The 12006-nt window shown below is 37.1% G+C and overlaps 1 protein-coding gene across 1 annotated transcript in view; it reads left to right on the forward strand.

Annotated features, from left to right (window-relative positions):
- Positions 1 to 12006, forward strand: part of TTN (titin) — a 306431-nt gene that overhangs the window by 159083 nt on the left and 135342 nt on the right. The window contains 14 exon segments of the mRNA XM_027773115.1: positions 1669 to 1752; positions 1864 to 1947; positions 2038 to 2121; positions 4072 to 4155; positions 4268 to 4351; positions 4442 to 4525; positions 4660 to 4740; positions 4873 to 4956; positions 5409 to 5492; positions 5620 to 5697; positions 6106 to 6189; positions 6646 to 6729; positions 6993 to 7070; positions 11059 to 11175. Coding sequence (XP_027628916.1) covers positions 1669 to 1752; positions 1864 to 1947; positions 2038 to 2121; positions 4072 to 4155; positions 4268 to 4351; positions 4442 to 4525; positions 4660 to 4740; positions 4873 to 4956; positions 5409 to 5492; positions 5620 to 5697; positions 6106 to 6189; positions 6646 to 6729; positions 6993 to 7070; positions 11059 to 11175 — 1194 coding nt within the window.

Below are 12006 nucleotides of genomic sequence, written 5' to 3' on the forward strand. Positions count from 1 at the left end.
TTCCTGCATGTGCAGTTAGGACTGAAACTCTTCAGTGCTCTTCATAACTCCAAAGTGCAATGCATTCATATCTTTAAAGTGCCTGAATCACCTCGAGAAGTTGTCTCTCTAAAGGAAACACCCATGGCTACTCTCCCCGAAACTGAAACACCTCTCGCTAAAGGTATCATTCATGTTATCATCCCTTCCTTCATTCGTTTAGTAGCCTTTCCTAAGTTCTTACTATTGGCAAGGTGCTAGGGAGCAGAGGGATAATAAACAAAGACAAAATAATTCCTCACCTCAAGGTTTTATACCTTACCAAACTCTTGAAGGAAGCACCCTCATAATCATAACAATTACTTTGCTTTAGTTCCTGTGACTAATACCCCTACTGATCCTTTATCCTCTAAGTATAATGCTAATATCTTCAAAGCACTAGAAGCCATGAAGGAAGTTGCTGCTGAAATGAAAGTATTTGATATTTGTCAAGAGTCAGAAACTCCACATAGGAGAGGTATATGTCACCTTTGAACAGATGTGGAAGAAGAAATTATTTGTCCTCTGCTCTTAAAACTGTATTTTCCTTTAATGCTCTTTGCATCTCTTAAATCTTAATATACTAATCTCTTTAAAGTACCTGAAGTTCCACAAGAAGTTCACTTTAAAAAGAAAATATGTGTGACGACTCCTGCAGAAATAGAAAACCCTCTTACTGAAAGTATTCATCCAACAAATTGTCACAGAATTCTGCTAGGTGCAAAAGGAGGTGAACACCTCTTCTCAAGAATCTCACATTTGCTAACTTACTGTGCTTACTGTGTTTGTTAATTATTTTAACTGTTAAATGTGAAATACTAATATCTTTCAAGTACCTGAAGTTCCTCAAGAAGTTGTTCTGTCAAGGAGAGTTACTTCCAAAACAAGAGAACCTCCATCAGTTAAAGGTACAAGCTACCATACCCTCAGGTTCAACAATAACTAGTTTGCATAGTTTTGAAAATGTTTTGCTATTCCTAGTGATCTTCATAACACTAAACATAAAAATACTAATCTCTTAAAGTACCTGAAGCTCTCCAAGAAATTGTGCCTGAAAAGAAGATGTTAGTGGGTCCTCACAAAAAGCCTGAAGCCCCTTCTGAGGAAGGTATATGTTGCTGGAAGCTTAGCAGGGGTGGGAGAATGTCTTTTCCTCTATGAATGTGTTTCCTGTTTGTGCTGATTCTTACGACTTCTAAACATAAAAATACTAATATCTTTAAAGTACCCGAGGCTCCCAAGGAAGTTCTCTCCCAAAAGAAAGTGCATCCTCTTCAAATGCCTGAAGTAGTACCTGTCAAAGGTACATGCTTAACTGTCCCTATCTGGTGGGAAGTAGAGGTGGGGATATAGAATGGACCCACCTGTCTTGCCTTGACAATTTTTTTGCTGTGTAAACGTGGCTCCTATCTATGTCAACTCTTGTGACTCTGTAAATTTACTAATATCTTCAAAGTGCTGGAAGCTCCCAAAGAAATGACCACCAAAAAGAAAATACCAGAAGCTCCTCCCCAAAAACCTAAAACACCACCTGTTACAGAGACCTGCCACTGACCTTGGGTTTCGGGAGACCTCTCTTTTACTCTTCATAATATATTGTCCTGGTGGTCTTTATAACTCCTAAGTGTAATTTCACTAATATCTTTTAAGTGCCCGAGGCTCCTAAAGAAGTTGTCCATGAAAAGAAAGTGCCAGTGCCCCCTCCTAAAAAGCCAGAACCTCCACCTGTTACAGGTATTTGTCACAAACATTGGATTTCAGAAGATCTAACTCTTCTTCTCTTGAAAATATATTATCCAAGTGGTCTTCAAACTCTCAGATGTCATTTTATTGATATCTTTTAAGTGCCGGAAGCTCCTAAAGAAGTTGTCCCTGAAAAGAAAATGCCTATGGCTCCTCCTAAAAAGCCTGAAGTCCCACCTGCTAAAGGTAGTGCCACCCACCATGCCATGTCACTCTGTTGATGCTGTCCTTTTGTCTTCACTCTGTCTAACCATGAAAATACTAATATCTTTAAAGTACCAGAGGTGCCCAAGGCAGCTGTGCCAGGAAAGAAAGTGGCTGAAGTTATTCCTCCAAAACCAGAAAGTCCTCCCCCGGAAGGTAATGTCAAATCTCTGCAAGCCAAAAAGAAAAACAATTATGTTTTTAGCTAGAATATGATATGCAAAAATTTTACTACATAAGCGTAATATAAGTCTAAGGAAAAAGCCATCAGTAGCTATACAAAATATTTTGGTGTGTGTTTTTATGCTATTTAAATAGCAGTTATTGTCACCTTTTCTAAACACAAATTACAAATATCTTTGAAGTGCCTGAAGTGCCGAAGAAGGAAGCCATTCCGGAAAAGAAAGTACCAGTGGCTCCTCCCAAAAAACCAGAAGCTCCACCTGCCAAAGGTATTTATCCTTTCATGTTGTCTGTCACCTACTTGACAGGTTGGGGGAGAAAGTGTTTAGAAGTGTTTCTTGGGGAGCTTTGGGTACTTTAAGAGATTAGTCTTCTTACGTTTAGTGTTATGAAGATAACTAGGAATAGCAAAACATTTTCAAAACTCTGCAAACTAGTTTTTCTTGAACCTGAGGCTATGGTTGCTGGGGTAATACTATTTGCTTGGGTAAATGTATTGGTAGTATTCCCCTTTTAGAGTTTGTAACTAAAAGATACTAATATCTTCAAAGTTCCTGAAGCTCCTAAAGAAGTTGTACCTGAAAAGAAGGTGTCTGTAGCTGTGCCCAAAAAACCAGAAGCCCCACCTGCAAAAGGTATATATCCCCCCTGCTCTGTTGAGGGAAAACATTGTCTTGCATGCCTCACAATTATCGTAATATGTGCCTGCACTCTTCATGAATGCTAAAAATACTAATATCTTTCAAGTACCTGAAGCTGCTCAAGAAGTTGCTCCAGAAAAGAAAATTCCTCAGGCACTGCCCAAAAAATCCCTCCCAGTATCAGGTACATGCCAGTGCGGCTTTATTATGCAAAAGAAATATCACTTCCATTCTTAGAAGCTATTTTAATCCACTGCTGTTCATTAACCTAAGTATAAACTACTAATATCTTTTAAGTGCCTGAAGTTCCTCAAGAAGTCACAGAGAAGAAAATTCCCCTGGCCCCACCTAAAACACCAGAAGCTCCAGTTGTTCCAGGTACTTGTTACTCTTCATCTCATTCTGCAGAGAAAAAAAAAAAAATCTCTTTTGCTATTGAAAACAAATGTCTGTTTCTCTTCACTAACTTAAATGTAAAACTACTAATATCTTTCAAGTGCCTGAAGCGCCTCAAGAAGTTGTCCCCAAAATGAAAGTGCCCATGGCCCCGCCCAAAATAGCAGAAGCCCCACCTATCACAGGTATTTTTCATCTTATACCTTGTTCTGCAGAAGAAAGGTCTCTTCTGCTCTTGGCAACATGTTTAGCCCACTTATCTCATTAACCTAAGTGAAAAACTACTAATATCTTTTAAGTGCCTGAAGTTCCCCAAGAAATCATCCTTGAAAAGAAGCCAACAGTGGCTCCTCCTACAAAGCCAGAAGCCCCACCTGTGCCAGGTACTTGCCACTGACCTTAAGCTCTAGAAGATCTCATTCTTCTGCTCTTGAAAACTTTTTGTCATAGTGGCCTTCATGACTCCTAACTGTAACTTCACTTATATCTTTTAAGTGATCGAGGCTCCCAAAGAAGTTATCCCTGAAAAGAAAGTGTCTATGGTACCTCCTGAAAAACCTAAAGTCCCCCCTGTAAAAGGTACTTGCCATTGACAAGGCTCCAGGAGACTTCTTCTCTAAAAAAAAAAAAAAAAAAGTCCTAAAAGTTTTTTTATAACTCCTAACTGTAATTTCACTAATATCTTTTAAGTGTCGGAAGTTCCTAAAGAAGTTGTCCCTGAAAAGAAAATGTCTGTCCTTCCTCCTAAAAAGCCTGAAGTCCCACCTGCTAAAGGTATTCCTCACTGACTCTAAACCTCAGAAGATCTAACTATTAAACTCTTGAAAATCTTTTGTCCTAGTAAACTTTGTAATTCCCTAATGTAATTTCACTAATATCTTTTAAGTGCCAGAGGCTCCTAAAGAAGTTGTCCCCGAAAAGAAAATGTCTGTCCTTCCTCCTAAAAAGCCTGAAGTCCCACCTGTTAAAGGTATTCATGACTGACTCTAAGCCTCAGAAGATCTAACTATTAGACTCTTGGAAATCTTTGGTCCTAGTAAACTTCCTAACTCCCAAATGTAATTTCACTAATATCTTTTAAGTACCAGAGGCTCCTAAAGAAGTTGTCCCTGAAAAGAAAATGACTGTCCTTCCTCCTAAAAAGCCTGAAGTTCCACCTGCTAAAGGTAGTCCCCCACACCCTCCATGTCACTCTGTTTGACTCTGTCCTTCTGTCTTCACTCTGTCTAACCATGAAAATACTAATATCTTTAAAGTACCAGAGATGCCCAAGGCAGCTGTCCCAGAAAAGAAAGTGGCTGAAACTATTCCACTGAAGTCAGAAAGTCCACCCCCTGAAGGTAATAATGAAACTATTCAAGATAGTATTTTTTTAAAAGATGAACAATCTCCTAAGTGTTACAAAAATCTTTTTGCAAAGTGTTTCATATATATTAGTCGATTCTAGCACTGAAATGAGCTCATATCTTTTAAGTGTATGAGGAGCCTGAGGAAATTGCCCCAGAAGAACCTCCAGCTGCAGTTGAAGAGCCAGAGCCAGCAGCGCCTCCCAAAGGTACTTGGCAAGTTGAGGAATGCCTTACTCAGTCTTTCAGCCGATCACCCTGACATTTTGGGCATTGGGAGGTTTTATTTTATTTCTCTCTCATCTTCACTGCTTCTGAGACATAAATTCTAATATCTTTAGTGACTGTGCCACCTAAGAAACCTGTCCCAGAAAAGAAAGCACTTGCTGTCGTTGCCAAAAAGCCTGAACCACCAGCAGTTAAAGGTATTTCTTACTGCCATTAACTTTCTTTTTTTCTGGAGAGTTTTGTTTGTTTGTTTTTGTTTGTTTGGTTTTTGGTTTTTGTTTTTTTTTTTTTCCAGTGGGCGCATGCGCTCACCAGAAAGACAGAGAGAGACAGAAAAACAGAAAGCGAGAAATCACCCCTCTCAGGAGGGATGGCCAGTCACTATCCCTTCTCTCTTCTCCTCTTGGGATCTTGGGCACGCACGCACACACACCCAGAGTGAGTTTAAACCACCAGGTCTGGGACTCAAACCGCAGTTGACTACATGGGGTCCAATGACATAGCCATTATGCCAACTGTTGGTCCCTACTGCCATTAACTTTCCACAGAAACATATTTGTCTTTACAATGTTATATTCCACTATTCTACTTAATGATTTTTATGTGTCATCAAAACTATGAGCTTATGAACTACTAATATCTTTTAAAGTGCCAGAGGTGCCCAAGGAAGTTGTTCCTGAAAAGAAAGTGCCTCCTGTGGTTCCCAAAAAACCAGAAGTTCCACCTGCTAAAGGTACATGTACTCGTCCATTGTCTGATGGAGGTGGTTATAGCCTCCAACTCTTAAAACTGTTCTGTGTTTCTGTCATGACTGTTTATTACAGATTGTTCTTAATGTTTAAATACTAATATCTTTAAAGTGCCTGAAGTCCCTAAAGAAGCCATTCCAGAAAAGAAAGTGGTTGTTCCCAAAAAGCCAGAAGTTCCACCAGCCAAAGGTACATGTCACGAATGAGGTTCTGTGGAAAAGCATCCTCTCTTGGTCTCAAATGTTACATACCACTATAGGACCCTTTGTTTGTCAATCCTCTTATAGTCATAACTACAAAATTATCATTCTGGACTTTTCGGATTTAAATGCTTTTTATCCATAATATAATTGATCTTAAAAGCTGATGCCTTTATATCCAGCACTGGTCAGGTTTAGTGTTATGGTTTTGCTACTCTTAATAAGTTACCTCTTTCTCCCCATTATGTGGGGAATCAAGGTCAGAAAACTGACTTTATGATGAATTTTGTCCTTGAATCTGTCCCTGGGTTATTTGAACAAGATGTGAATTAGTTGTGGTATGAACTTCATGTACTTTTCAACTACCAAGAAGTAAAAATAACTAATATCTTTAAAGTGCCAGAGGTACCCAAGAAACCTGTGTTGGAAGAGAAACCAGCCGTTCCTGTTCCCAAGAAAGTGGAGTCTCCACCCCCAGAAGGTACATGTAAAACCATTAATGAACTTCAACTTGTGACTACTTCTAATTTAAGCTTTGTTTCTTTTCTTTCTTAACTCCTTATCTCTTGCTCATTTTCATGTTTTAATCCTGTGCTAAATTAACTCCAATCTCAAATCTCTTTTGGGCTATCAGTTATTGGTATTAACACAGGCCATAGTAAACTGTATTAAACAAGGCTTCTCTAAAGGACACAGAATGCAGGGTGAGAGAGCTAATGAGTATCAATGATGTTAGATGTCAAAAGGGCTTTTAAAGAATTCAAATCTGTAAGCACATACATTAATGCAAATAAAATAGATTTTATTTAACAATAATATGAGAAGATAGGAAGTGAAACAAGGGAAGAAATCAAGATTACTATGTATCATTCAGTGTTTCATGCATTTTGGAATATCATTCCACACACTGGAATAAAATTAACTTATATCTTTAAAGTATATGAAGAACCTGAAGAAGTTGTTCCCGAAGAAGAGCCAATTCCGGTTGCAGAAGAGGAGCCAGAAGCCCCACCTCCAACAGGTACAAGTCAAGACCTTCTGTAGGGGAAAATACAATCTGTTAACTTTCATATCTATTATTTATCTTTTTTAAAGGCAAAATGTCAGTCTTAATAGCTCCTTCCTTGAAACCTGACTTCACTGGCAAGAACAAAAGCTAATTGATCCTACAAAATTTTACAGTGTGCATGCCAAAGAAATAACTGTGATATATTTTGCTCATTTATTATCATTAAATTTCTCATTGTAATCATCTGACTCTAAAAGAAATTCCTATTGTTCAAGTGCCCGAAGAGCCCAAGAAGATTGTCCCAGAGAAGAAAGTTCCTGTCATCAAAAAACCAGAAGTTCCACCTCCTAAAGGTACTTATGTTAACATAAATAAATATTTTTGTGTTCTGTCTAAACTTTACATTCTCTCTTTATTGTGTGTTGTGTTGTATTATCTGACAACTGTTATCTTTATGTTATGGTGTTGGATAAATGTAAAATTACTCTGTCTATATTGTATCTTGTAATCTTGTATCATTAAATGCTACTAATATCTTTAAAGTTCCTGAGATGCCAAAGAAAGTGGTCCCAGCAAAGAAGGTCCCAGTTGTTAAGAAGCCAGAAACACCAACACCTAAAGGTATTCACATCATTGACATAAAAAAAAAAAAGTACCCTGAGCTTAATGTGGAGTCCAGTTAGTTATCCTCGTTGTTGTGTAACGAGGGACAAAGATGTCTTTATTTTGTTTCTATTAGTTTTAACGCTGCTCCACTGATTATTGATTTTTCTTTATTCTTTACATTTTAAAATACTCTTTTAACATAAAACTAATATCTTCAAAGTGCCTGAGGTGCCCAGGAAACTAACTCCAGTAAAGAAGGAACCTGTGCCAGTTACCAAAAAACCAGAAGTCCTGCTAGAAAAAGGTACCTACCTAGAAGAAAAAAATGTCTATCTCTGACCACCATCTAAACATTATAACAGTAGTTCATAGAACAAAAAACACTGAGTATAAATTTATACAAAACCGCATTTCACAGAAGGAAAAATAAAATAATAGGGGCAAATAGAAAATGAGACAGACAGCAGGAGGGGAAAAAAGTGAATGAGATTCAGTGGTACCGTGATACATTATCAAACAGTTACATGTAGTAGAAAAGGAACTTCTCTTGCTCATGGGGTAAAATGGATCAGTTCAGCATATCTTATTGAATGTTTATAATTAACAAGACTCTGTGTTACAAAATATAAAAGCTAATCTTGTCTTTGTGCAATTTAAACGGGGCAAGAGAATAGAAAAACACAACTCCAATATAGACAAGAGAAGATAATACTTACAAAGTGAGTACAAGGGCTAAAGAAACACAGATAGAGAAAGGATTAATTTCAGGTGGAGACACCATGTAAAACTGTGTGAAAGAGTAGAATTTTAAGTTTTGATTGATTTTTACATGTAGATATTAAGTTAATGGCATTTAGCAAAGAGAAGAGCATACTGAAAGGCACAGAGGTAGTAGGATCTAGGAAGATTAAAAACTATCGAATAAACTTAATGTGAAAGTGCAGATTGGTTATGGAATAGCTTATAAGATAATGCTAGAGATAAAGATAGGATTTATAGTTTAGAGTTATTCAAATGCCCATGTAAGCCTTGTACTTTATTCTGTAGGCATTAGGAAGCTTCGAGGTTTTTGAAGCAGGTGTGGGATTTGAACTTGAGAAAGATAACCAACAGCAGTTTAAGCTATTTAAAGACTGTGATAATAGCAAAGAGCCTTTGTAATCCATTAAGGTCTTTCAGAATTGGACAAGACTAAGTGCTGTACAAATGGAAAGGGGGATTGGATTTGAGAGAGGTAGTGATTGAATTGGTATTTATTATCAAAGCAATTAGGGAATTAAAGAGCCCAGGATAATTGCCAGAGTTGAACCTAGATGGCCAAGAGAACATCCATTGGTCCCTGAACTAATGAGAAGGAAGATAATGGATTTATTTCTACTTTGCAAATATGGAAGTTGTGAATGTGCATTATGAGATAGGACAAAGATTGAGCCTAAAGTTATATAGATCTTGAAGTCACCCACATGGAAATAAGAATTGAGGATACATGAGACTCGCAGTTGGCATAATGGCTATGTTGCTGGACTCCTATGTAGTCAAGTGCGGTTCGAGTACTAGACCCGGTGGCTAAAACTCATGCCGGGCGCATGTGCATGTGTGTCCAAGATCCCGAGAGGAGAATGGAGGAGAAGGGATTGCGACGTGGCCAATTGGTGATTTCTCGCTTTCTTTCTCTCTGTCTCTCTCTGTCTTTCTGGCGAGCGCACATACCCTATAGCAAAAACCTCAAAAAAAAAAAAAAAAAAAGAATTGAGGATACAGGAGTGATAACTCAGAAAACATAGAGTAGAAATAATGCTTTTTAAGTTGTTGAAGTTAGACCAGGAAGGAACATGTACAATTAAGGGTACATTAAGGATGAGAAGCAAAAGAAGGTGGCTGAGAATATTCATTTACAAAATTAGGAAGTCCAAAAGAGTGCCATGCCTCAGAAGCCATTTTCCACATGAAGACTTGTAAAAGGAAGCTGTTCTTCTTGTATTCTTTGCCTGCTCTTTGCAGAATCTTGCACATCTTTTAACTTCTTAATAGTAAACAAAATTAATATCTTTAAAGTGCCTGAAGTACCCAAGGAAATTGTCCTGAAAAAGAAAGTATCCATCCCTCTTCCTGAAGAACCAGAAGCTCCACCCACACAAGGTACTCAGCTGCTCTATAGATCTTGGGAGAGGCCGGCAGTCTTCACCATCTTGCTCTGACTGTAATGAGTCCTAAGTGTTATCTGTTGTCTGTCTCATATATTAAAGTTATCGATATTTGGGGGATCATTTGAAGAGTTTTAGAGTGTAATGAAGTTGATATTTTGTAACTTAGCAGTTGCAGTAGTCTAATTGGAATATAATCTAAAGTAAAATACTGTGTTTTTTAAGTTGAAGAGACTCCTGAGGAAATAATATACGAAGAAAAAGCATCCATAACCATTGGTAGAAAAGAGACTCCCCCTGTTGAAGGTATACATATGTACATAAATATAAATTTTTTAAAATCTCTCTGAAACTTGTTAGAAGTAGGAGAATATTTATAGCATGGCCTACCTTATTGATATTATTTACGAAAGCATTCCAGCATGTTTGCTTTGTATTTCAAATAGTTTTACATCTTTTTAATTAGACTCTTTACAATTTGATTATTCTTTACAAAAATTATAAAGTACAAAAGGTACTATTTACCGAATCAAAACTAGAATAATTGCATTGGATTCTCAAAAGATAATTTCAATAGGGGCCAGCAGGTGGCAGAGTGTGTCAGTCTCTGGACTCCCACATGGCCAACCACAGTTCATGTTCCAGATCTAGCAGCTTGAAAATCATACTGGGCATGTGTACATGCACACAAAATCTCAAAATCTTAAGAAGAGAATACAGGAGAAGGGATTGTGGTGTGGCCATCCCCTGGTGGGGGGAGGGGTGATTTCTCACTTTCCTTCTCTACATCTCCAGTGAGGGCGCATGCCCCATGGCAAAAACCTATATAAAATTTGCCATAAATCTATGTCTAATAAACTAGATGTTAGGAAAAAACTCAAGTGTAAGAAAATAGAAATCTTACCTCTTTTCTTTCATTACACTAACTGCTGGTCCCACCTCTTTTCTTTCATACAAGTGACTTTGTATAAATTGTATATTTCTGTTTTCATGACTAATCTTTGCATCTATATGAAATCTGCATGAGTCTTTATGAAGAACCTTGCTTTACAATCTTAAATCCTTTGTCAACATTCTTTAAAGAACGTGAAATTGAAAAGTATGTTGAGCCTGAAGAACCTGAACTTGAACCACAGCCAGAAGAAATACCAGTACAAGGTATTCAGTTAACTGGACTTAAGTCTTCATCATCATATTCTTCATCTTGAAATGTATATAGTTTATGTCGTTTTACATGTAGAGTGGGTGTCTTTGCATCTATATGTAAGATATTTGTTTTAAATGTGTCTCCTTTTGATGTTTCTATGTAATTTGTAGTACTCTTTTCATGTCAAATATAGCCTGTCTAGATGTTTCCTTTGTTTTTATTAGTGTCTTTGCTATATTTTTCATAATCTGTGTTCAGAGTTGATATTTTTATGTTTTATGTTAGACAATTTTATGTTTTATGTTGGATACTATGTTTCAAAATAGCAAACTTTTTCTTTGTATACGTAAATATCTATTTATTTAAATTTCTACTAAATGTATTGTATTTATACATGTTAAGTAATATATACGTCTACTAACACCCCTGAAATAATCTTTCAAGAACCAGAACCTGAAAAGAAGGTTATTGAGAAACCAAAACTCAAACCAAGACCCACACCTCCTCCTCCTCCTGCTCCACCTAAGGAAGATGTAAAGGAGAAAATGTTCCAACTTAAAGGTATAAAATGTCACTTCCAAAGTCCTATTAACATGCTTCAAACTTTTATGCAACCAACTGAAATGGTACTTGCAATTATTTTTGCAATTGTATATCTTCAGAGAAAATCATGCTATTAGATTTGCATAGAGATCTGTGTTTTCGGCTGCCCTGAGTTGCCTTGTCAAGCCCCAAGTGTCAGAAAGTGCATTGTTAGTGTCATCCTGGACATCTGGATGCAGGGGCTGTCTGACTAACAGACTTAAGTGAAGTGGGAAAGAAAGGATTTTCTGCTTTTGGTGCCTGATTGCTGTGCATATCTTTGAAGTCTTTTTGCATGTGGAGTGTATAAAAAATCTTTGCAAGGTATTTTGAATATTGCAGTAACAAATTTATGCTAAAGCCAAAAGTAAAGAATTACATGTGCTTTTAAATGCCAGTAATATACTTAGGATTCCAATAGCTGATATGTAGTCATATGCCTTGAAAGGAAAGCATATGAGCAAAGCAAAGCATGTCACTGCTCCCACTATTTTTTTTCCTCCTCCAACTCAATAAAACCTATTTGGGTCCTGTGGCGGTCCTCAAAGAAGCTGAAAGAGTGGTTATGAAGACATTTGATATCCAGCATCTCTTCTTGTCATTAAACTTCCCTTCACTCTTTTTATGTTTTTTCAATTGGTATTTAGCTTGATGCAACATGACTTAAGTTTTTAGACATCAGCATTTTTAAAGGCTAAAATAGACAGGCAAAAGCGTATTATTCTTTCACTTTAATAAAAATTTGTCTTATTTGCGATGTCATAAAATTCTGACCTAAATAATAGAAGTATAAGAGTAGATAAACATCTT

This window comes from Tupaia chinensis, unplaced genomic scaffold (genome assembly GCF_000334495.1).
Source record: "Tupaia chinensis unplaced genomic scaffold, TupChi_1.0 Scaffold000322_1, whole genome shotgun sequence".
Lineage (NCBI taxonomy): Eukaryota > Metazoa > Chordata > Mammalia > Scandentia > Tupaiidae > Tupaia > Tupaia belangeri.